Consider the following 23,904-nt stretch of genomic DNA (forward strand, 5'->3'; position numbering starts at 1 on the left):
ACTCAATACACAAGAAACAAATAAACAAATCAAAAAATGGGCAGAAGATATGAACAGACACTTTTCCAATGAAGACATACAAATGGCTAACAGACACATGAAAAAATGTTCAAAGTCATTAGCCATCAAGGAAATTCAAATCAAAACCACACTGAGATACCACCTTATGCCAGTTAGAATGGCAAAAATAGACAAGGCAAGAAACAACAATTGTTGGAGAGGATGTGGAGAAAGGGGATCCCTCCTACATTGTTGGTGGGAATGCAAGTTGGTACAGCCACTCTGGAAAACAGTGTGGAGGTCCCTTAAAAAGTTAAAAATTGACTACCCTATGATCCAGCCATTGCACTACTGGGTGTTTACCCCAAAGATACAGACGTAGTGAAGAGAAGGGCCATATGCACCCCAATGTTCATAGCAGCAATGTCCACAATAGCTAAATCGTGGAAGGAGCCGAGATGCCCTTCAACAGATGACTGGATTAAGAAGTTGTGGTCCATATATACAATGGAATATTACTCAGCTATCAGAAAGAACGAGTTCTCAACATTTGCTACAACATGGACAGCACTGGAGGAGATAATGCTAAGTGAAATAAGTCAAGCAGAGAAAGACAATTATCATATGATTTCTCTCATCTATGGAACATAAGAACTAGGATGATCGGTAGGGGAAGAAAGGGATAAAGAAAGGGGGGGTAATCAGAAGGGGGAATGAAACATGAGAGACTATGGACTATGAGAAACAAACTGAGGGCCTCAGAGGGGAGGGGGGTGGGGGAATGGGATAGACCGGTGATGGGTAGTAAGGAGGGCACGTATTGCATGGTGCACTGGGTGTTATACACAACTAATGAATCATCGAGCCTTACATCAGAAACCGGGGATGTACTGTACGGTGACTACCATAATATAATAAAAAATCATTAAAAAAAAAAAAAAGATTCCTTGTTGGGATGTGGATCTAAATCTTCTCTTAGGAATTCCAGCACGAGAACTGTTGTTTAAGAAGTGTCAAACCAAGAAAAGACCTTGGGGTCATTCATTCCCAGCAGGTGTGGCTATGACCAGATCCCCCTGGGCAGGGACACACCACCATCCGGGTAGGCACAGCGGGCCAGTGACCCAGGCCAAGGCACTTGGGAGTTGGGAGGAGGGCTGGTGGGCCCCAGAGGTGGTGGATGAAGGTGCAGCCCGAATTTGGGGAATTGAAAGGTTAACCAGACCCCAGACTGGCTCCACTTCTGGCACTGGGCGGGGGACGGGGTTAAGTACCCCATTCTGTGATGGCCTGTACTGATTGTCCAGGCCCGGCTCCCAGTCTCGCAAAACGTCAGGCGGGCCCCTTCCAGGATTATGTTTTAAAGGGAAATGCAAATCACCTGGAGGCTGCTTCATGCTTGGAAGAAGTAAAAATCGATTCTGTTTTCGTTAAAGTGATTTTTGGACACTGTCAAAAGCTCTCTCATCTCAGGGCATGGGGTGACAGAGAGGCTGCCAGTCTCAATTACATAAGCAAGCCAACCGGGCAGCAGCAGGCCACCTTAGCAGGAGCAAGGCTGTTCTGGGCCCTTCCTGAGCCCCACCCCCAAAGATAGCCAAGACAGCTTCATGCCCTCCAGTCTTGGAGCTGACCCTCAACGGCCCTGGTGGGTGCTCACTCGCGAGGCTTTCCTTCGGCACGCTCCCCTTTTCCCCACGCTGAACCGGAGCCTCACCCACAGACTGACTCAGACAGTCTAGACCAACCATGATGCCAAGCAAAGTCCAACAAAATTCAGAAGGAAAATCTGCTTTAAAAAGTCTACAACATAGAACGCCTTCACAAACTAGCTTTGTTGGTCTTATTTAATATCGGGAGTCCTGTGTTATCCCTTTCCTCTGTTAACTGAGATAATTGAGGATTTTATGTATAGCAGCAATTACGAGCATCGAAACTAATCCTTCTGTGGCGCATGTAGAGCTCCACGGTGGAGGGGGCATAAGGGAAGCATGGGTTGGCCATGGGGGTCTTCCCCACCAGTGCAGGAGGGTCCAAAGGGAAGCCATCCTCGAGCCTCAGCGGCAGTTGGGCCGTTATTGTTCTGTGTGCTTAAGGTATTTTGAGATATTAAATAAACAGAAATGATTGGCGCCAGGAGATCCCTCCCCAGAGGACACCTGAGTAACTCATCAGGGAGTCCTGGGAAAGTGGGCAGGGATGGGAACCTGAGCGAGGGAGCGTGAACTCCGCTTGGCACATCGGTCCTCAGCCCAGCCCCATAGCCTGTCAATCAGCTCTCCTTTGCAAAGGAGCCGGAGAAGACAGTTTCTCCCAAACTGAAACTGGAAGTTGGGGCAGGATTAGGGTGGGGAGGGTCTGAATATGGGAAGAACGAAGTGTCCTCTGGGAGGTGTTGGAAGCTGCCGGACAGACCGTGGAATGTGGCACGATATTGGCCCTTGGTATTCCACAGCCACTTGGGGGCTCAAATGCCAACGAGGAGTAAGAAAAAGAAGGGCTCTCTGGAATGGTTTAGGCCTACAACTAGCCAGTGAATACGTTCAGGACAGAAACCAGCCGGGGAGAGGGACAAGTTTACAGGGTTGAGTTGGGAAGACCTCCAAGCAAGGCAAGAAGACCAGCTAGCCTCCCCCCCCAACCCCCACCCCCCCACTGATGCCGCAGAGCATCCCAGGGGATGGACCAGAGGTCGGGTGGAGGCTGCCCTCCTCTGCCTACAGGGACCAGGGCTGGGGCAGAGCACGCATCTTAGGTCCACCCTAGAAAGAGGATGGGCAGATCTGGAAAGGACTGAGAACGGTATCAGGCCAGGCAAATGGAAAAGGCGTCCTATTCACGTTAACCAAGCCATTAAAAAGCGTTTTACCAAGTACCTGCTACGTATAGCCAAGCAGTGAGCCTGGTGATGGTTCCAACTGCCAGCTCAGGTCAAAGTCAAAGTGGCCCAATCCAGCATTCGACCACACCAGCCAGGACAGAGGAAGAAAAAGCCTGCTGCCCCATTACTTACCCGAGGCTAGGGAAAACACTACGGAAGGAAGGCTTCTTTTCCTGCTCATTCATTTCCCCTTCCAGAAGCTAGACGTTTTGATGCATGGGGAAGAGCAGAGTGAGGAGCCCGCAGGGCCACCAGTCAGCGGAAGCAGGCTACTCCCCTTCCTTCCTCTTTGCCTTCGTTCTCAGGCAGAGGCCTCTTGCTTCCCGCCATCCCCTCCCCTCCTTCAGAAAGTAAATACAAGGCCAAGATTGTCTGTCCCCCGACACTGGACTCACCCCTGGACCTACAGGGTGGATGCTAAAGGAAATCAGTGGTCTCTCCAGCGACAGGAAAACAGTGGATTTTGCCAGGAATGCAGGCATTGATTTCCAAGACAGCATTTAAACTGGCCAGATGGAAATGTTTCATTTAGAAATTCCCTGTGTACCTAGGACAGTGGCTGTAGTACTCACGGTGCTCATGTCCCAGAGTGACATGACTAGCATAAACGGACCCCCTGAGGCCATAATATAAAAGAAGTAACCCTGGAGGTCTGCTTTCCACCCACGACCCCGACGGTATGGGGACAAGCGGAGTGGTGAGTGAACAGGGAACGGACGCTGGAGACAGCCAGACTGGCATTGGAAAATCAGCTCTGCCCCGATCAGCTGTATGACGACAGCAATCTACTTGACCTCTCTGAGCCTCGCCTGCTGCATCTGCAAAGTTGGATGGCATTTTTCCTACCTTGCAGGGCTGTTGTAAAGACTCAAAGGGATAATATATGCAAAGTGCTTAGCGCACCGCTGACAGAGTAGACACACATATGCTGTTATACTAATAATAAAAAGTAATAGGCAGGAGGTACCTGAAGTTTCCATCGATCTCCTCTGAAACGATCCCATTTTAACTCTGACATCCATCCATCTGCCCTGTTTTCTCCCCACGGCAGTCCTGAGACATCCCTCTGGTGTCATGAGTCCCATCAAAGGGCGCTTAAGGGCACGGGATAGTCACAGTCACATCAGGAGCAGGGACAGGGAAGTCCTGGCCGTGGGGGAGGTCCCCTTCAGGGAAGCGAAAGGATGGTCAGGGTCAGCCTCGAAGGAGCAAGGTGGCTCCTTCTCCCAACATGGTGACCAGCTCCCAGGCCATTTTATCCTTAAATATCCCACTGTGTCAAGAGGCCCACATCTGCACCTACGTCAAGAGACAAGGTCAAACGACCGTTCTTACCCACTCCGGATGCAGGTGGCTGTTTGAAAAACTGTGTGTGTGTGGGAGAGAGAGGAAGGGGCAGGATGGGCTGTGTCAGACAGACAAGCGGCAAGGGGAATGCCCCCAAATGTGGCCTCCACAAATGGGCAATGACACCCCTTGCTGTCCCCCTCCCGGGTGGCAGAATGACAAATGTAATCATTTTAAAAGGTCCCGTCACCTGCTCAGTCATTCCCAACAAGCACACACAGCACTATGGAAAAACCGACACCAGCGCTGCGGGGTGTCAGCCAGGAAAAAAAAAATCGAATCACCAGGACGCCACCAACCAAATTGTCAAAGACCAAATAAAAAGCTTCATGAATTCTCCATCAGCAATATAACGCTTCCTGGCCTAAGCAAATACAGACCCGGCATATGAATTGTAAAGGGATTTTGCATTAGCCTCAATGACTTCCAACGGCCGAAGCAGAAACCCCTAAGAAATACGTGTCTCCATAAAGCTGCCTCCGTTGGCTCTAATCCTGTTAGGGGGAAGATTGCAATCTCCTTCCTGAGCCCCTTCCTCTGATGGAAAGCTTTGCATGCCAGCACCATAAATACATTTCTGGGACCTCAGCTAGAGAAGGGACCTCGGGGAGAAGGAAGAGACAGAGTCACCTGTGGCCTTGCTGGGTGCCCCCCCCCAATAGACAATCCTGCTACTTTTGTGTCTGACCACATGATCTCTTCAGACCATCTCACAACGGCCCAGGTAGGCCGGGTCATTCAATCATAGAGTCAGGCTGAGAAAGCAAGGCTACTCCTCCTTCAGTGAGAAAAAACCAAGTCGGGTGCCCCGCTCTGCAGAAAACCCAAGTTTGGAATCACCTAGAGACAGTCTGCTCCGACTGAAGCCATGAGCATCGATGGCAGCAGAGAAGAGAAGTAAAGCAAAAGAGAAAAAGCCTGCAGATACGCTACAGAGAAGAAATGCAGGAAGGGTCCAAAGAGAGTGCTGTGGGTGTCTTCTGGTTTATGGAACCGAGTACGCTCCTTACCGCACTCACCCAACTGCTCGGGCCTTTCTTCCTTCCCACCTGCTGCCCGGTGTTTCCACCCCCGTGGCAGCCCTTACAAACACAGATGCATATAAGAAAGCAGCCATTGCCACTCCCTCCACCCCACACACATACACAGAACGCACGGCTGAAAAGAGAAATAGTGGCTTAATTTTCTATGTTTTATAAAATGCATGCTCCCCCCTCCCCCAAAGAAAACTCCATTCAGAGCAAGCTCTCGCGCCCCAACGAATCATTGGCGCTCCTTCCTCTTTCTGACGAGGCAACTCCCCCGGCTCCTACGCCTGGACACGTGACTCCATCCTCATCTGCCGGATCCCGCTACCCTCCAACGTTTCCCTCCCGTGTAACCTCCGCCCTTCCGGCCGCCGGCACCGACTTACCCCAGGGTGGTCATGGTGACGATGGTGTACCAAAAAGAGGCAGGGATGCTCGTGAACTTGCTGGCTGAGGAGCCCTTCTCAGCGTAAAACATCACAGTGGCAAAGATGATGATGGCCATGGTGAGGGAGAAGAGGAGGAAGCCGAGCTCAGAGGCACAGCTCTTGAGCGTGTAGCCCAGGATCCGCAAGCCCTGGGAGTGGCGCGAGAACTTGAAGATCCGGAAGACGCGGAAGACCCGCAGCGTGACAAAGGCGCCGGACACGTCCTCGTTGTTGGTCATGACCAGGCCGATGTAGTAGGGCATGATGGCCACCACGTCGATGATGCTCATCACGCTGCGGATGAAGCGGTAGCGGCTGGGCGCCGCGAACAGCCGGAGGAGGTACTCCACGGTGAAGATCATGACGCAGGCCGTGTCCAGGCAGAAGAAGGCCACCGAGTAGCGCTCTCCGCACGGCAGCTCCTTGCTCCCGGGCACCGTGCCGCACGGCACCGTCTCCACCACGTTGGTGATGACCGACACGGCGATGAAGAAGCCAGTCACATAGTAGAAGACCAAGGCCAGCGTGCTGGTGTGCGGGTTCTCGAAGGCCCGCCACATGGTCTGGCGGAAGCTGAGCGACGGCATGGACTCCTGGTTATTCTCCGAGTCGTTGTCGTCCATGAGCCGCTCGGCGTTCTCCCGCTTGCGGTCCTTGTACTCCTCGTAGCAGCAGTCTCCAATGATCTCCGGCAGGATGCCGTAGAAGGCCAGCTCGTCGTCGTAGGCCGAGATGCACTCGTAGCGCGGGTAGTGCAGCTTCCCCGTGCGGTAGAAGTTGAGGACGCACCGGAACACTTCGGGGTCCCGGTCGAAGAAGTACTCCTTGGTGTCCTCGTTGAAGAAGAACTCCTTCTCCGTGCTGCCCAGCAGCGTGTCCGGGTAGCGCTCCAGTGTGGTCCGCCAGGTCTGGAACCTCCGGCCGCTCACGTTGAGGACGATCAGCTCATCCTGCCGCTTGTTCTTGTCGGCGGGGGCAAGCGGCATGGGGCAGTTGGCCACCGGCATCCACCCGATGGCCGCCGCCCGCGCGAAGGGCAGCCAGGCTGCCACGCCGGCGGCCATGGTGACTCCAGCTCTTGGGCCAGCCGCTGCTCGGGGGCTTTGCACACCAGCTTGGAGTTAGTGCCGCGACCCCTGGGAGACAGGAAGAGAGAGCAGAGAACGGGGTGAGTCCGCGATTGCCTCCCTGGTGGGAAATGGGACACGGGGGAAGGGTCACTGCTGAGTGAGACAGCAGAAGTCTTGAAGGCAAGCAAACGAAACCAAAGTCACTACCCAAGAGAGGGGACTTGGTTCTTTTTTCCTCCCCTCCTACGAAGAGCACCTAGCACAGGGCAGTGCAGCCGCGGGGGCTCACCAGATGTTGTTGACTGCCCGACAAATTGTCAAGTTCCAGGAAGACTCAGGAGCATTTGGAGGGAAAGCCTCTTTAGTAGGAAGATCTGGGAAGACGCGGGTAATAATCAGCTCTGAAAGGTTATGGCGTTATTACGAATTTAAATTGGGAGAGGGTAAATGAGTTCTCATTAAACGAATTTAAAAGTGGGATAAACATGCTAATTTTTATTTCACTCTTCACCCACCAGGGTAATCAGGAATGGGGGGGGTGGGTGAGGAAGATCAGGGAAACACATTCTTTCTACGCCTCATTGGTGAGGTGGAGGCTGGGCCTGCCTGTGTCCGGAAAGTTCTCCGACATGGCAGGTGAAGACGGTAGGCCCAGAGCTTGGTACAGTTCTGTTCCCCAAGTCCCATAGAGAAGGCAGTCCCTGGCGGGGTGCTAGTCTCTGGGGCACTTGGCAACCTAGCGTTCCAACACGCCCTCAGAGCCAGGACACAAAGATGTGGGAGAGGCTGTGAGGCCGGGCAGGGCTCCTTCCCCATGCCGTAAAGCGGGTCTTGGGCTCTTGGTTCACCTGCCTTCCATGCATTGTCCCTCTCCCTCCCAGAGGAAGCTGATCCACACTCTGCCATCTCCAGATTCCTCGCCTCCCGTCTCCATCTGCCCACCATCCATAGCTCCCTCGGGTTATGTAACAATACTCTCTCCCATGCCAGCCCCTTTCACCCGGCCCCACTCCAGCCCTGGAGGTTCCTGCAGCCCTGGGCCACCTTGTCCCTTCCCCCACCAGTCTCTGAACTACACTGTGGACACACCTCCCCATCACCTGCATGGATGGGGGGGAAACAATGGCTCGGAGAATTATTTTTGGCTTTGAGAAACAGATTTACCTTCCCAAATCTGGCTTTTTAAGGATGATACTGAAATGACTCTGAATCCCCAAATGTGTTACCATCTGTGGGAAGACATGTGGTGACACAGAAACACACGTAACAGCACCAGGAAATTGTTTGGGGTTGACACACTCATTTTCACTAATCCTAAACTGGCACACGGGACCAATCCTCTCTCAGAATTATTTGGACCCTCTGGAGTTCAGTTGGCTTGACTCTCTGTTGAAATGAATGAGGCAGAGGTTTGTCTTGTAAATGGGATTTGATCTTCATCTTTCCCTATCAACCTGCTTCCTTCTCCTGACTACCAGCTCCTCTAGGCCCTCAGATCTCCACCTCCTCTCACTCTCTGAGCTGCCACTAGACTGGCTGTATCTAGATGCCTCTGACGATACACAGGGTCGCACTGGGGCTACCTCCTTGCCCAAAGCTGCTCCTTTTGTTCAGCTGCTGCCCTAACCCCAGGCCTGTCCCTTTGGCCATCTTTCTCCTTGTTGCACCCGAAGAGTTGCCAAATAATGAGACAACAGCTCTTAGTGCCCTCGCGAAGGCCCTCATTCCCTCAGGCCTCCTTCCCTTCCCACTGGCCTGCTTGTCTCTCTCGTCCCACCCCAACTCCAACTCTGTTTCTCCTGGTCCCCAGAAATCCATTCTGCCCAAGCCAGGTTCTGGTGGGGCCGCATCCCACAGCCTACAAAATTGCGTCCAAACTCTCTGGCCTGACATCCTAGTCTTGCCGCAAAGGCTGACCATTCGGGCCCGTGCCCCGTGCACCTGTCCTGGCCTCCAGCAACAAGAACAGAGCGGCTCGTGCACAGACCCCGTGGGGCTCTGCTTCTGGACACTCTCTTCCTGTGGGGAATATCCTTCCCCTTCAGCCCTCCTATTTGCCTCCCTGCTCCTCATCCTCCCTGTGATGGACCCTTCTCTCGCCACTCTGAAATTCTCTCCTTCTCTGGGCTCACAGCACTTCGTTTGCCCCTCGTCTCTAGCATCTCTTGCCCTCTGGGCACGTTCTACGTGTCTAATTAATACTCATCGCAGACACACCGTCTCTCCCCGGATCATCTCCTGTCACCCTCACAACAACCTAGGAAGAAGTCCGAGGGCCAGCAGGCCGCCAGGCGGAAAGGGACAGAATAGGGATCCCACCTCGGGCAGCCTGACACCCCCCCACCACATGCCCTGGAGCCTAGGCTAGCTGACCTCTCTAGGTCTTTCTGTCCAGAGAGCAAGAGCAGCTGATGTTTACAGAGGGCTGGCTGGGTGCCAGGCACCGTGCCACATGTTTTCATGGACCATCTCAAACCCACCCCACTGACAACCCTAGGGGAGGGGAGTAGACACCACGGTCGTCCCCATGTCGCCGATAAAGAAGAGGAATCACGGGGAGTTGGAATAACCGGCCGAAGGATGTGATAAGAAGGCAGAGAGATCGAAACCCAGGCAGGCTTGATGCGGAGTTCAAGGGCACAGCCCCGTTTTCCCTATCCCGTAGCAAGCTCCTTGAGGGTAAAGGGCATGACGCCTCCATTTTTACCCGACAGCCCAGGAGGCAGCTCAGCGTGCTGCATCCTGGAGGTTCTCAAACTGGGAACCTGCATTTTGTTGATGGCATTTGCATTCCGTCGCTCTCACTCCATGCCTTGCTAAGGGGGGGTTTCAAGGGTAGACGTTCTCTCTCCTGACAGGCAGTGAACTCTGCAGACGGATCAGAATCAAAAGAATCCAATCGAGGCGCCTCTGACTCACTGTGCTCTCAGCTGGGTTTTCTCAAGGAGCCAATCTCTGCCTCAGTTTCCTCATCTGCATGCTAAGGAGACTAGGTACAGGTGCCCCTGCTCCCTCATAAAGGGAGGTTGATTCAGATGCCGCAGAAGACAACAGGAATGACAATGACATTCCCTATAAATGTCATCACTCAGAGAAGACAAAAACAGCACAAGCCTGATGAGCTCTTGATTATGGCAAAGGAACAGGGGGATTGTTCCCCCACGGCATGCCACTGACGGATTTGAGAACACAGCCTGTGCATTTTGTATCTTTTTCTAGAAAGGGACCCTGATGACTCCCATACTTCCTCTGGGCTATCATGAGCCACTGCAGTCCCTTCACACACTCTTCGCCGCGTTTTCTAAAGGAGCAAGGGCAGTTGGGCCAGCAAGCCCACCACGTAAGCCTCAGTCACAGAGAATTCCAGTTCACGTTCAGGGAACATTTACTGCATGGTGACAATGCCCTGGGCCCTGTTTTAGGCACCCTGACAGCCACAATTTCATGTATCCTCACAGAAAATCCTAGGACACGGAAGTTCCAGGGAGGGAGCTGAGACTCAGAAACATCGCTTCAGGGTGGCCGAAGTCCGTGTGTGTAGGAGCTGACGATTTTCAAACAGACCATGGATGGAGTCACTACAAAACTGGCTCTCCCGACCTAAGTGTGGGCAGATATGTTCCTCGTGGAGGAAAGCAAGACAAAGAGATGCCCCTCGCCCCGGCCCAGGCAGCAAAGAGCAGGAGGTCAGGAAGCCCTGTATTCCAGTTTCACTTCTCTCCTACCCTTGTGCAAGCAAGACACCAACACGCTTGGGCCTCAGAATCCTCCTCTGTCCAGTGAGAGAACTGGACAAGAAGGTGACAAGGAGCCCTTCGGCTCAAGGAATCCTTGATTCTTCTAGGATCCAGGACATTAAGGCTGTAGCTCCTCGGCTCTCCCTGAGACCTCCTCGTAACCGTTGCCCATGCAAAGCAGGAAGGAGAACGTCGGGGTTGGTTGCTGTGGGGACAGACTTCGCCTTAGCCTCATCTCGACAAGAGGCAGTTCTGGGAATTCCTGAGGAGGCTGGTGCCCAGAACGGGGTGCCCAGCCTGCATCACTCAGAACTCGAGGCCATCCGAGGCTGGATCCTCCCACAGAACCCCTGGCCTCCTCCCTGGGGGGTAAGGGGGGCCGGGCTCCCAGACTCAGGGCCCTGGACCGCTGACCCTTTAACATCTTTGCTTTTCCCCAGAATGGAGCTCAGAGAGGCAGGACCTTGAGGGGGTTTGGGTGGCAAAGAGTAAGATAAGAGACTGCTAAGACAGGAGGTACCCCATTAGCACCCTGCTTGGGCCACATATGCAGCTCTGCACCCTGCAAGGCCAGGGCCCTTCTCCTTCCATTCTCCCAGGGCTGCTCCACCCTGACTTCTAAGACTCAGTGGCTGGCGTCTGCCCCTGCCAAGCGGCGTCCCACCCTCTTACCCTTTCCACCTCAGGCCAATCTCCTCTTCTCAAGGGCAATAAGTATTTCACATACTGCTTTCAGATGAATAATTGAGAGTTAGGGAAGGAAAAACAACCCCTCTCTATCTATCATAAAAGCTTCTAGTCCCAAGGCCCAACCAATCCAGGCCAATCTTCCCAAAGAAGGCCAAGCAAAAGCCAGGCTGTCTCCAGAGGCTTAAACCCTGTTTCCTGGGTAAAAAGTACCCCCAAAGGAGACATTACCCCACTGCTACTTTCTCTGTGTGTATGTGTGTGTGTAAGGGGGGTGGTGGGGTTGAGAAGGGGAGGAAAAGTTTCCCACCTGACACCAGGCCCAAGGCCATAAGGCCTCCACAGATGCCTGCAGGCGTGACCCAGCTTAAGCAGGCCCTCTCCACGGTGCTCCCTGCTGGGCTCACCCCCCGACAGGGGCCAACACCTCGTGGAGCAGACCTGGCTATGAATTTCTGCAACAGGCACAAGAGTGCGGCCCCATTTCCAGCCAATGGCACTGCACACGCCTCAAATGCCAAGGTTTTACTAGGACGTGGACGCCTTACAAATGAAAAATCTGAAGCTATTTTTGCTTTTGGCAGAAGAGTTTGACAGTGGGAAAGATGGGGGTGGGGGGAGGCTGGGGAAGAGCCATTTAAAACAGGTGAGGGCTAAAATGACAAACGCAAAAAATCCAAGAAGAAGGGAATATATGTTCTCCTGCTGTAAAAAAGTCAGCCCTATGAAACAGTTTCTGTTTTGGAGGGAGAGGGCCAAAGTGGGCAAAGTGACCAGACAGCTTGTCCTGGGGACCGACACCTAACCTGAGCCCAGGCACAGGGCAGCAAAAGTTTCGCGTCGTCACCAAGGTCTGCCCTTCAGTGACCTCAGCAGAGTGCTGGGTGTGGAGAGTCTCTGGAAACTTTTACCTTCCACAATTTTATATCATGGCGCTTAGCCCAGAATGGGGCCAGTCTCGGGGAGGAGGGTCCTGACAATCCAGGGGGCCTTCTACTCTGCCCATATGGTTTAGGTGGATGGGCATGAAACCAACAGGGTGCCAGGCTGGGGGGATCCTTGGGGTACAGGCCTGGAACATACATACAGCTCCTCTTCTCCCACAGTGCCACTCCTAGGCTGGCCAGGGCACTTTCCTGAACTCTCTTTTTCTCCAGCCTCCTCAACAGTAAAAGGGAACAAGCTACTAATCTTTCTTCCTCTGGGGGTCCCTTGTGTACTCGCATTTTGTTGCCTTCAAGTAGTGACACAGAAAAATAAACACATCAATTCCCGTCTGTGTGCCAACATGTCCTCACAGGGAAATGTACACACGCTTTGCATTGAATTCCTGCACGCCCTTTCTACAGACATTAAATATCCAGGTTTCCTTGAAGTAACGGTAAATACGGCATACACTTAACCATTACATACATTCATGCAAAATACAGACATGCACCACAGAGGAACCCCAGCCCAGTCTTACAAACAGGATCATAAGAAAGTTCAGACAACCTCTCTTCAGAAATACAACGGAGCTTTCTCCTTGCTCTAAGAGTCCAGGTCCGGAACCTCAGCCTGTTGCTGATACATCAGGCTGCCCGGGATGAAAGCAGAACCTCCTGGACTGGATTCAAATGTCAACGCTAAGCAAGTGCAGGAATTTAGTTGATTCCAGGTAACTTCTCTGCCCTGTCCCTTCTGCGCCCCATCCCCGGTGTAAACACCTCGCCAAAGTGAGTCTTTCGAACCCCCTCCCCCGGGCCGCACTGGCCCTGGGTGTCACTTGGAGACCTTTCCCAGAGCTCTCGGGGTGGAAGCGGCGTCGGGCAAGACCAGATGTGCGGCCCCCAGCCTCTGGTAGGCACACCGCCGGCTCGCCGGGCTGGAGAACTTTGCGAAGCGCCCCAAACTGCTCCCTGCTTCCACCCTCAGCCATTTCTCTCGTCCTCCCTTCCCAAGGAGCAGGGGGAACCGAGCAAGCCGTCGCCACCTGCCGCCGGATCCCGGGGCGCTGCCTGTGGCACCCCCGAGGGAAGGCAGGCCAATGGAAAGAGGGCAGAGGTTCACACCCCCACCCCCAAGCCTCACGTCGCCGAGCTGCCCGGAGGTGGCTGCACAGCCAGCCGGAGGGAACCGACGCCCCCGGGCCGGCTGCCTGCTCCCCCGCGGCGCCGGCCCCACCCCCAATCCTTCCGGCGCCCCAGCGCCCACCCACCCAGGCGCAGGAGTGGGAGGGTGCCGCGTGGGCAGCTGGAGCAACAGGCGTGGGAGCAGCGCTCCTCACACTTCCTGGCTCCAGAAGGCTCGGTCGGGTCCCTCTTACCTTCGGCGAAGCGAGCCCCGGGCCCCGCGCCCCGCGCCCGCGCGCGCGAGGAAGCTGCGGCCGGGAGCCGGGGGCCGCGGAGGCGCCGAGCGCCCAGCAGCGCGGCGAAGCGCCCAGCAGCCGCCGCTCGCCGGCGAAGTCTCGCTCGCTCTCTCCCTCCCTGGCTCGGTCCGTTCGTGCGTCCCTCGGTCCGTGGGGCCCTCCCTCCCCCGCCGCCGCCGCCGCCGCCGCCGCCGCTCCAGCCCCGGCTCGGCAGCGCGTCCCCTCCCCGCCGCCCCGCTCGCGGGCTCGCGGGCTCGCGGGCTCCCTTGCTCGCGCCCTGCCCCCGCCGCTGCCGGCGCCGCGCGGAGCGGAGCCCGGCGGGCCACGGGCTGCCTGGCGAGGTCCCTCTCCCGAAGGGGGAGGCGGTGGGGGCGCGGCGCGGGCGGGGCGGAGAGGAGAGTCCGGGGGCGGCGGCGGCGAGGCTGCGCCCTCGGCTCCCTGCCGATCCCCGCCGGCGGAGCGGCTCCAGGCCAGGCCCGAGAGCGCGGGCCGCCAGGCAGCGGAGGGAGATAGGAGGAGGACCTGGAGGCTCGCCGCGGGAGGGTGCCCAGGGCGAGGGCGTGTGACTCCCCGCGCGAGGGTGTGTGTGAGTGCGTGTGTGTGTGTGTGTGTGTGTGTGTGTGTGTGTGTAGGGGCGCGCGCGCGAGCGGGGGGCGGGGAGACGAGGCAGAGCCTGGTGCGTCTCCCCGGGCGAGTGGAGGAATCCTAGGGTGTGCCTGGAGGTGGCCGAGTGTGCCCGCGCGGGTGGAACCGCATGTGCCGGCAAGGGTGGGCACGGGGGTGAGCGTGGCAAGGTGAGCTCGGCTTGGGCGTGGGGGCGGAGCATTGAGTGGGCACGAGTGTGAGCTCGGGGGCGTATGTGCTGGGGACCCGGGGAGAGGCGGCACGGAGCTCCAGTGTGTGCGCGCGCGTGGGGGGGGTGTGTGGAGCTAGCTGGGTGTCTCTTTCTCACCGACTGTCCACGCGACACCAGCACTTGCTCGCGGCGGAGCCCCGCCACCTGGCGAGGTGGAGCCAACCACCACACAAGCTTCCCGGCTCGCCGCGGCTCTGCTCCGCATGCCGCCGCGTGCCGGGGCTGGAGATCCCAAGGGGACTCACACTGCCCTTATCCCACGTAAGAGCCTCTCTCTTCCCGGGGCGCGAGGGGCACGACCCGAAGGTAGGGATTCGCCCTCCTGTCCTGCCACGTGTTCCTAGCACCCAGGTCCGAGAGTCTGGACTTGGGAGGATGAACTCTCAGCCTGAGTCCGCCCGATCCTCCGTCCCTCCCCAAAGCCCACGGAGCCCCACTGCCCGGTGCCCGGGCCCAGGATGGGGAGCAGGCGGTCGGCACGTGCCCCCAGGACCCGGCGGATGGAGCCCCGAGGAGCCCCGAGCATCCCCGGAGAGTGGTATCGGGCCCAGGCTCCCACGCTCCCGGCCGCGGCGCGCGGAGCGTACAGTCCCCGCAGACCGTGCGGACCGGCGGCTCCAGCTTTCCCCTTGTCTGCGGCCCCGGTGCCCGGAATCTCTCGGCCCGCCACTCGAGAAGCCGGGCGGCTGCGTGCCTCAGCGGGACCAGAACACAGGGCTTGAGCGATCACAGTTCTGAGCGTGGAGAGATGTGTGGCTGAGACGGACAGCGAGAGAAAAGCAAAGTGTGCGGTGAAGGCGAGGGTGTGCTGGAAAGAACCTCGCTGAGTCCGGATGGGGTTTCTGACTTGTGAAACCCCTAACCCTGTCCAGGTTAAGGGATGGCGGTCAATGGCTGTGGTCTGGGCCTCTGTGGGCCCCTGGAAGCTGGAGCCCCTCTTTCACTCATTCCTCCCACTCTCCCAAAACCCCCTTCAGTGTGTCAGTCTGAAAGGTGTACAATTGGCCCTGCAAGAGGTGGGCGTGGGATGCATTAGCATTTGCCAGGAGTCCCAGAGCGCTGTGGGATTTGCATACTGATTTACATACAGTAATAATGATTAACAACACTGCCACTCCCTGGCAGACAGGGGAAGAATTCAGGGAAGGCCCTGGCACTGCTCCCACCTCCCTCCTCCCTTCCCTCCAGGGAAGAGCTAATTTTCTCACAACTACCGACCTCAGCTGCTAGGACCCCTGGGACCGCCCCAGACTCTGGGTGGGCAGGTCCAGGGAGGGGCACTTTCCTTGGATCCTCCACCCCCTGGTCCAACTGGGGAGAGTTAAAACCCCCTATTTTATTTCTCTCTTGTACATTCCCACCTTTGTTTTGCATCTTGGGGATAGCTCAAGGGCTGGGTCTGCCCCAAAGCATAGTGGCTTCCCGGAACAGTTAGCTGGGGGCATCCTTCCTCTTCCAGAGAGGTCAACTGATGGGGCAGCTGTGCTCTCCTGCACCTCGTAAGTCCTGTTTGAAGACAGGGCACTGATTCGGACCCCCACCCCTCCACACACACCTGGCCCTGCTCCCCCGGGCTTATATCTCATCACGTAACAGAAGGAGCTGTCCAGAGGATCTAGAGGGAAAAACGAAAGACTTGAATTTCTCGTCTAGGCCGGTATGGTTTGTATTTACCTGCCCTTCTCACAACCAGGTGACCTGGAAAATAAGAGAGAGCAAGAGATGGGCAGAAAGGAGCCTCCGGCAGCTGGAGGAGCCACTGCCCAAGAGATGCTGTCCCTCCCACCGGCTGCCATCCTCCCATTGCATCTCTCCAGCCCTGCATGGCCTCACCTTCCCCCTCTCTGCCTCTGGCCTGGTCTGGCCGGGATTTTCACTTGCTTTTCCCCCATGACACGGCCGCTTTTCCTTTAACTCTCAGCTTCTATTTAAAAAGCTAATTTGGGAGCTTGTCCATGCTCCCAATTCAGACATTTTAAATAGGAACTGAAAGTCAGGAGCTGCCAGGACACAAGATTTCTTCCCTTTGCCACCAGCACAGCTAAGGTGTTTGTTCCGTTGCTCCGCTGGCCCTGGCCGTGTGTGCTGGGGTGTGTGTGTGTGTGTGTGTGTGTGTGTGTGTGTGTGAGAGAGAGAGAGAGAAAGAGAGAGAGAGAGAGGGAGCTAGCTAGCGAGAGAGTGCACTGAGTGTATTTCCAGCTATCTTTTCTATTTAAAGACGGTGCTCCTGTGAATGACTGTTCTCTGTGTCTGTGTGTCCTTCCTAAGCTGTGCACACATGAGGATTCTTCTTGAGTCCCGTGGCTCTGGCCACTATTTGCAGGGCTTGTCACCATGTGGGCTGGGAGGGCAAGAGGCAACCCAGCTCCAGGTCAGCAGCCTCTGTGCCGATGGGCCAGGCTGGCGTGTCTGCGCAGCTATTTCCCGGGGCCACTGTGCTTAGGCTTGCCCTTTGCAGCTGTGCCTCCGAGTGTCCATAAGGGTTCCCCCCCCCCCCAGCTCACGGCTCCTGCCTGTCCTACTTGAGCAACTGGTCCCAGGTCGGGCCAGGAGCTTGGAGACAGACCGCACCTCTGATGGTCACAGGCTTTCCACATTCAATGCACTATGGACCTTGCAGGTAAAAAGCATAGGTTTTGAGGTCAGACTTCCTCCCTTTGAACCTGCCTCTGTGACTTACTCGCTGTACAAGCTTAGGGAAGCTATTTACTTTCTCTGTGCCTTGATTTCCCTATCTGCCATAAAATGACAATAGATACTACTATTTACCATATCGGGTCATTGTGAGAATTAAATGAACTATCAGAACTTAAGAACAGTGCCAGGAACATAAGAAGGTACCCCTATCGTTGTTGGCTGTCGTTGTCAAGGCAGGAGAGGTGCAAACAGGATGTTTGCCTGGGCCAAAGGTAGAACTGTTGGGTTGTACACACGGACGGAGGCAGACCCACACCTCCACCCATATAACGGTAAGGATGCCAGGCCACAGCCCACAAAGGGTCAAGTTCACCTTGTTGAGATAGTTGATTCCCTGAGCCCCAGAAGAGGGAAACTTCTGACAGAGGAATAGGGGAGGAGCCACAGGGATGGGATGAGGAAGGGGCTGGACCAGGCTGAAAGCCCATGGGGCACTTCCTGGGCTCTGATTTTATGCTAGCCATTTGGACCCAGCCTCCCTTATTTACCTAACCATGTAAAGCAAGGCTTAATGGAAGTACAGCCCTGGTGAAGGACTCAGTGGGAGTGGCCGCTCGTTCTCCCTTAGGCTCCCCTTGGGCTTTGGGACCTCTAGCGTTGATCTGGCCATGGCCTCCTACCCCTATCCCTGCAGCTGTGCATATCAGCATCTATTCATGGGCCAGCTGAGTTCATTGCCCTCAGTCCCCAAATGTCTAATCAAGGCACAGCGAGGTTAAGTGGCTTCTTCAAGGTCTCAGGTAGGAACTCACGAGGCTACTCATAACAGGGAAACAACAAAAGACCAAGAATAGGAAGGGTGTCCAAGGGATCCAGTCTCTGAGGTGTATCAGGCTTAGTATCAGCCTCAAGTCGAGGAGTCACCCTGGGCTGGACTCCTTGCTAGGTGTCCTCTAACCTGCACTGCGGGTCTTATTACCATTTTATAGATGGGAAAACTGAAGAAAGTGGATGCATAGGGACGCATCCCAGGCCACACACCCACTCTGAACCCTTCCTCTTCCACCCCCCCAAGGCTGCTGGTCATTTGCTCTTCTGAGGATAGAGTGGCCCTCTCAGCCAGATAAGATCTGCCCCAAGAGGATACTCTTGACCTGGCTCTGTTGGCCCCTCCAGTGTGTGGTGTCACAGGCTGGGCGTGGGGGCAGGGGTTCCATGTGTCCAGGCTGGGGTTGTACCGTCTGAGTCTTTTTCAGGATACAGTCTTTCTGAGGAATTTCTTTTCTTTCTTTTTTTTTTTTTTTAAGATTTTATTTATTCATTTAACAGAGAGAGAGAGAGCACAAGCGGGGGTGGGGGTAGGCGGACAGAGGGAGAGGAAGAAGCAGGCTCCCCGCTGAGCAGGGAGCCCTACGCGGGGCTCCATCCCAGGACCCTGAGATCATGACCTGAGCCGAAGGCAGACCTTAACCCACTGAGCCACCCAGGCGCCCTTCCTGAGGAATTTCAAAGCTTGGTGTTGCCTTGACTTTCTCTAGTTTTCCCAGGTGAAGCAGGCGGTGGTGTTATAAATGCTGAGGTGCTTTGCCCCCGTCCCAGAAGGCCAGGGGCGCTCACCTGCTGGGTATCAGTCCACATTGTTCGGCTGGGCCAGCCCAAGATGCACTGCCCAACACTGGTGGCCCTGCTGGCTGAACTCACCACCATCAGATGCCCCTGGTCCCTTCCTGAGGGAGTGGGGTAACCCCACACTTCCTGCAGCCCTAACCCAGTAGGGAGGCTCGTAGCTGCCTGTAGTCAAAATGCTTAGACCAGTGATGGCCAATGAGAAGTCATCGAAGTTGGTGAGCTCCAGCACACCTGCCAGAAGAACTTTCCAGAACTTCACCAGCTCAACACCCACTCCAACCTAGGCATATCCTGGGCAGGCACAGCCAAGGTGGGGGGCTTTCTGCTCGTCGAGACTTCCCTTAGAGCAAGAAACTAGGTGAAGGAAGAGGAGGGAAGGGGAGAAGGAAAGCAAGTCTGAGAAGGGGATGCTGGCACTGGAAGGAAGGAAAACACCCCAATCATTTGCTTAGGTTCTTGCTAGAGACAATTTGGAGGAGGACAACAGGGGAGGCTGAAGGTGCAGCTCATGGGGGCGCTGTAACTATTTTCTTCTCTTCTGATGGCTCCGTTTGCTTGGAAACTGATGTTTCCCAGGGCTCTGTCCTTTTTCTTCTCTACTTCTGTGCCTGCCCTTTTCCCTGAAGAGCTGATGGGAGCCTCTGGTTTCAAGTTCATTCGGGTGCTGACGATCCTCTCCTGAACTTTCCCTGCCCCTAACCATCTACTGGCCATCTCTATGTACACAGGTAGTTCTCTACGTCATCTTCCCAGCCTTCTCCAACCTTCTGCAGTAGATCGTTTCCTCTAAAACACCCTCTTCTGATCATGACACCTCCCCTCACTTCTTTTCTGGCCTTCCCTCTTTCCATTCTCACACCTTTCTTTCCAGCACGTAGACCTTTTCTCTGTTACCGCCCCAAATCACATCCTTTCACTCCTTTGTGCCTTTGTACACACTGTACTGTCCTCCAGAAAGGCCTTCCACCACTTCCTGTTTCCTATGTCTTCCTCGAAAACATCCACTCAGCCGGAAACCTTCAATACCCAGCCCAAAGTTCACATAGGATGTACTAGTAAGGTCCACTCTGACACCCCAAGACGAACTAGCCTTTCCCCACTTGGGCTACCCCAGTCATTCCTTATTACCTTAGTCATTTGCATGGTGGTCTCCTGCTCTGCCTTTAAGCTGTTTAAGGTAAGGACCATGCCTTAATCACCTCCGGATATGCTAGCTCTGTGCTTGGCACGTTGCAGACACTCAATAAATTTACATTAGGATTCCTTTTACTTCCATTCACATGGCTCCCTTGATTGTGTGTAACTGAGAATATGTGATAAATTTGTCAACTGGTCAGCCTCCAGGTCCTGATTGATCTTTAGCACTGGCGTGACGACAGAGAGAAAGGTTCAGGGTGTTCAATTTTCGGCTGAGCCTAGATGAAAAGAGCCCCAAAGCCCCCCTCCTCCAGCCTTTTCGAGTCTACAAAGTGAGCCTCAGTCGATGCCGCCTGCAGAGACTTGGCCAGTGTTCTCTCGAAACAGATTGGTTTTCAGAGAATTCTTTTCTTTCCTTTCTGGAAGAATAGCACCTCCTTGGGAATAGCCAGGATGCTGTCAGTTGGAAATGGTACCTGGTCGTCTGCAGCTGTGACTATGCTCGGTATAAAATCTGGCATGGAGGCTTGTCCAAAACCCACGAACCCAAACCCTGGCTTGGCTCAAGGAGATGCCAGGATCAAAGCTTGCTGGACTTTAATTAGAAAATGGTATGAAAATCACATCGGCAAACCCGGGACAATGGAGACTTAGTGGTGAGGACATGGGCTCAGGATAGACCTGCCTTTAAATCTTGACTCTAACAAGCTGTGTGACTCTGGGCAAACCACTTTACTTCTCTGATCCTCAGTGCCTCACCTTTAAAATGGGTCATAATGATGGTATCAGCTCTTAGGGTTCATGAGGATTGAATTACATAATGTATATAACATATCTCATGCAATTATAAATAAGAACGTTGGCTGTTAGAACGTGGCAACTGAATTTACAGGTGTTTGAAACTCGCTTTTAAATCTTGGCCAGAGCTGGCTACAGTGCTTGTGCTAAGATTACACAGGTCACTCAAGTTCTTCCCATGTAGTTATTGTTCAGACTGACTTTCGGAAATGTGTGCAATCAGAAAAGTTGGTCCCCAGGGGCGCCTGTGTGGCACAGCGGTTAAGCGTCTGCCTTCGGCTCAGGGCGTGATCCTGGCGTTATGGGATCGAGCCCCACATCAGGCTCCTCCACAATGAGCCTGCGTCTTCCTCTCCCACTCCCCCTGCTTGTGTTCCCTCTCTCGCTGGCTGTCTCTATCTCTGTCGAATAAATAAATAAAATCTTTAAAAAAAAAAAAAAGTTGGTCCCCAGATCTTTTTTTCTATTGACTCTCTCCATTCTGTGGCACCCCATTTCTGCAGCCTTGAGTTGCCTTGAGCTCCCTGTTCCATCCTCACCAGCAAAACCTGATAAAATCATTTAAAGTGTGACTATCCTGTCCAGAGATACAGTATTCACTTTTTAACGGGATACAGCCTTAAACGAAGGCAATGAAACAGAGTGGGTGGGTTTTCAGGCATCCATCAGAGTAATGAGGGAGGTTTGAGAAGGACAAGAGGTTCCTCCTAACTCCACAGAGTCCTTATCTACTCGTGATCTTGGCCCCATTAATGCAACTGTAAACGACGAGGTATTTCTGTATTCTATTTCTGCAATCTGAAGCTAGAAAATCAAGTTAACAGCCTTTGCAAAAGTGTTGTAATAAGGGGATTCGTGTACCACCTTTTTATACTCACCTCCTCTTGGTAAACAGACACAGCTCATGCTTGCTAAGGCCCCTCCCAGCTCTGCACATCTATGATATTCATATTCAAATGCATTTTTTCTTCAGAGCTCAAGGGTGGGGTTGGGTGTTTCTGCCTCATTGGGTTTGTGGGAGACCCAGCTGCGAAATCATTCATTGCTCTGGTGAGTCAACAAATAAATGATGATAGTCCAGCGACTGTCCCCATACTGCAAGGTCATAAGAAGTTTCTGGACTTCTTTGCAAAACCTTATTAAAAAAGGATCCCTGTGGCCCTCAAGAAATTATTTTTTTAAATTTATTTATTTTTGAGAGAGAGAGAGAGAGAGAATGAGCGGGCAGGGGAGAGGCTGAGGGAGAAGCAGACTCCCTGCTGAGCAGGAAGCCTGATGCGGCACTGAATCCCAGGACCCTGGGATTATGACCTGAGCTGAAGCAGACAATTGACTGAGCCATGCAGGAGCCCTCAAAAAAATTACTTAGTGTGGAAATCTACAAATGAAACTTACAAACGTGCAAAGAAGAGAGAATTGTGTAACATATGAACCCATGAACCCATCACTTAGCTTTGATAATTACCAACTTAAGTCTACTCATATTTTATCTATAGTCCTATTCGCCATCACCCCCCAATAAGATGGAAACAAATTTCACTTACCGATGAAATATAATTTTGTCTGTAAATATTTCAGTGATTGCACCCTCTTTATGGCCAACAAAATACATCTCCAGGGAAGAAATCCTTCCTACCTCCCCTCACAATGATGCCAAGAATGTTTGACCAGTACCCGCATCCGTGCCCTAGGGCTAGTCTCTGAGTTAGGTAAAGCTCAAGGGCTTGATAAATTCTGTCCAAAGTCTGTCCTGCTCCTGGGGAGACAGGGACATATATAAAATGGCAAGGAGAGATGCCACCACGTGCAAGCTTTTGGGTGTCATCTGAGCTGCTGTCTAAAAAGCTGAAACGAGACCCAAACTGAGAGGGAAAAATCATAGTCCTGAATCCCAACTGGCCTCAGCATTTTTCACAGGCATTGCTCCATTTTGCCTTCACCAACTCTTATTTAATAGTCCCTTCTTACAGATAAGAAAACTAAGCCCAAGGTCACGCAGCTAGTAGCTACTTGTGGCAGAAACTGACTAGGTGCTCATCAGACTCAGTTCCTCTTTCATGGGCCTAGGTCGATCACATTTCCCAGGCTCCCTTGCAGTTAGGTTTGGCCACGTGACTGAGTTCTGGCCAAGGTAATATAAGCCAGTCCCATAAAAAAAAAAAAGTCCAGGGCAATCCTACATGCTGTCTTTCTTTCTCCATCCGCTGGCTGAATGGAGAGCATTTCGAGGACCTCGCAGAGGAAGGAGCCACAAGCAGGAAGGAGTTTGGATGACTGTGTGGAGCAGAGACTTCTCCTCACCTTTACTAGCCTCTGAAATGAGTGAAAAAAAAATCAACTTTTATTATGTTAAGCCACTGAAATAGGGCTGATGTATGTCAAACTGGTAAGGCGACCCTGACCAACAGGGGCACAAATAGGATTTAAACCCTAATTCGACCATGCCGACGTTTAAAGCCTTGCCCTACACCACACTGCTTCCAGGCACAAGAAATAAGAATTGCTTTGAGAATGTCCTACATGCTCAGCATTTAATAGCACTGTCTGCGAGGATCTCCCATCTTAGATTTGAGCTAATAGGGTAGCCACTAATAATGCAGGGCTATAACAATGAAAATTTTAAAATCTGCCTCTTAATTGCACTGGTCACATTTCAAGTGCTCAGTAGCCCCCTGTGACTAATGCCTACCACACTGGACAGTACAGAGACAGAACATTTCCGTCCCCACAGAAAGTTCCATTCAATAATCTGTCTTATGCAGACCTGACATTTGCAATGTACCTTTCCCCAGATCCCCACAGAGAAGCTGGGGGTGCAGCTCATGAGAGGACAGAGGGTGGTCCTCTGACAGAAGAGGCCCTTCCCCTGTAGGGGCCAAGGGCAGGTCGCCTAAAATGTCCCACCATGTCATAGTGATTATTTTGCCTTGAAATACTTGGGGAACAGCCAATGCAAGGACACTCAGACGCTCCTCTGTTCCCCTAAAAGCAGGAAATAAATCTCGCGTACAAAAGGAACCCTCCCTGTACTGAGAAGTAAAAACTCATTTTTATCACCAGAGATAGGAACTTGAAAGCCAAGGAAGCTGTAGAAACAAACCTTGTCACTTTTTTACTAATCATCTACGTAGGCTCACATTACGTTAGAATTCCTTACTAATTAAAGCTCCTGAACATCTGTTTTCTTTATCCTGTGAATTCCCCGTATATTGATTGTCTCTTTGTCTGAAAAATAGAAAAACTGCCTGCCTTGGTCATTTCTTCAGGCCTCAATTTCATTACTGGGCTTCCCTACGCACTTAATAAAACTTTGGGGTGTTTT

General features: G+C 53.5%; 1 protein-coding gene across 2 annotated transcripts in view; it reads right to left on the reverse strand.

The window, feature by feature from the left end:
- The window catches only part of KCND3 (potassium voltage-gated channel subfamily D member 3), a 227,030-nt gene that overhangs the window by 202,547 nt on the left and 579 nt on the right, over nucleotides 1-23,904 (reverse strand). For both annotated transcript variants that reach the window (XM_087866171.1, XM_045801503.2), the window contains exon 2: nucleotides 5,643-6,820. In XM_087866171.1, coding sequence (XP_087722297.1) covers nucleotides 5,643-6,748 — 1,106 coding nt within the window. In that variant the 5' untranslated portion in view covers nucleotides 6,749-6,820. The remainder of the gene's footprint in view (nucleotides 1-5,642; nucleotides 6,821-23,904) is intronic.

The sequence above is a fragment of the Ursus americanus genome, chromosome 12 (assembly GCF_024610735.1).
Source record: "Ursus americanus isolate L20-20 chromosome 12, mUrsAme1.1.p, whole genome shotgun sequence".
Lineage (NCBI taxonomy): Eukaryota > Metazoa > Chordata > Mammalia > Carnivora > Ursidae > Ursus > Ursus americanus.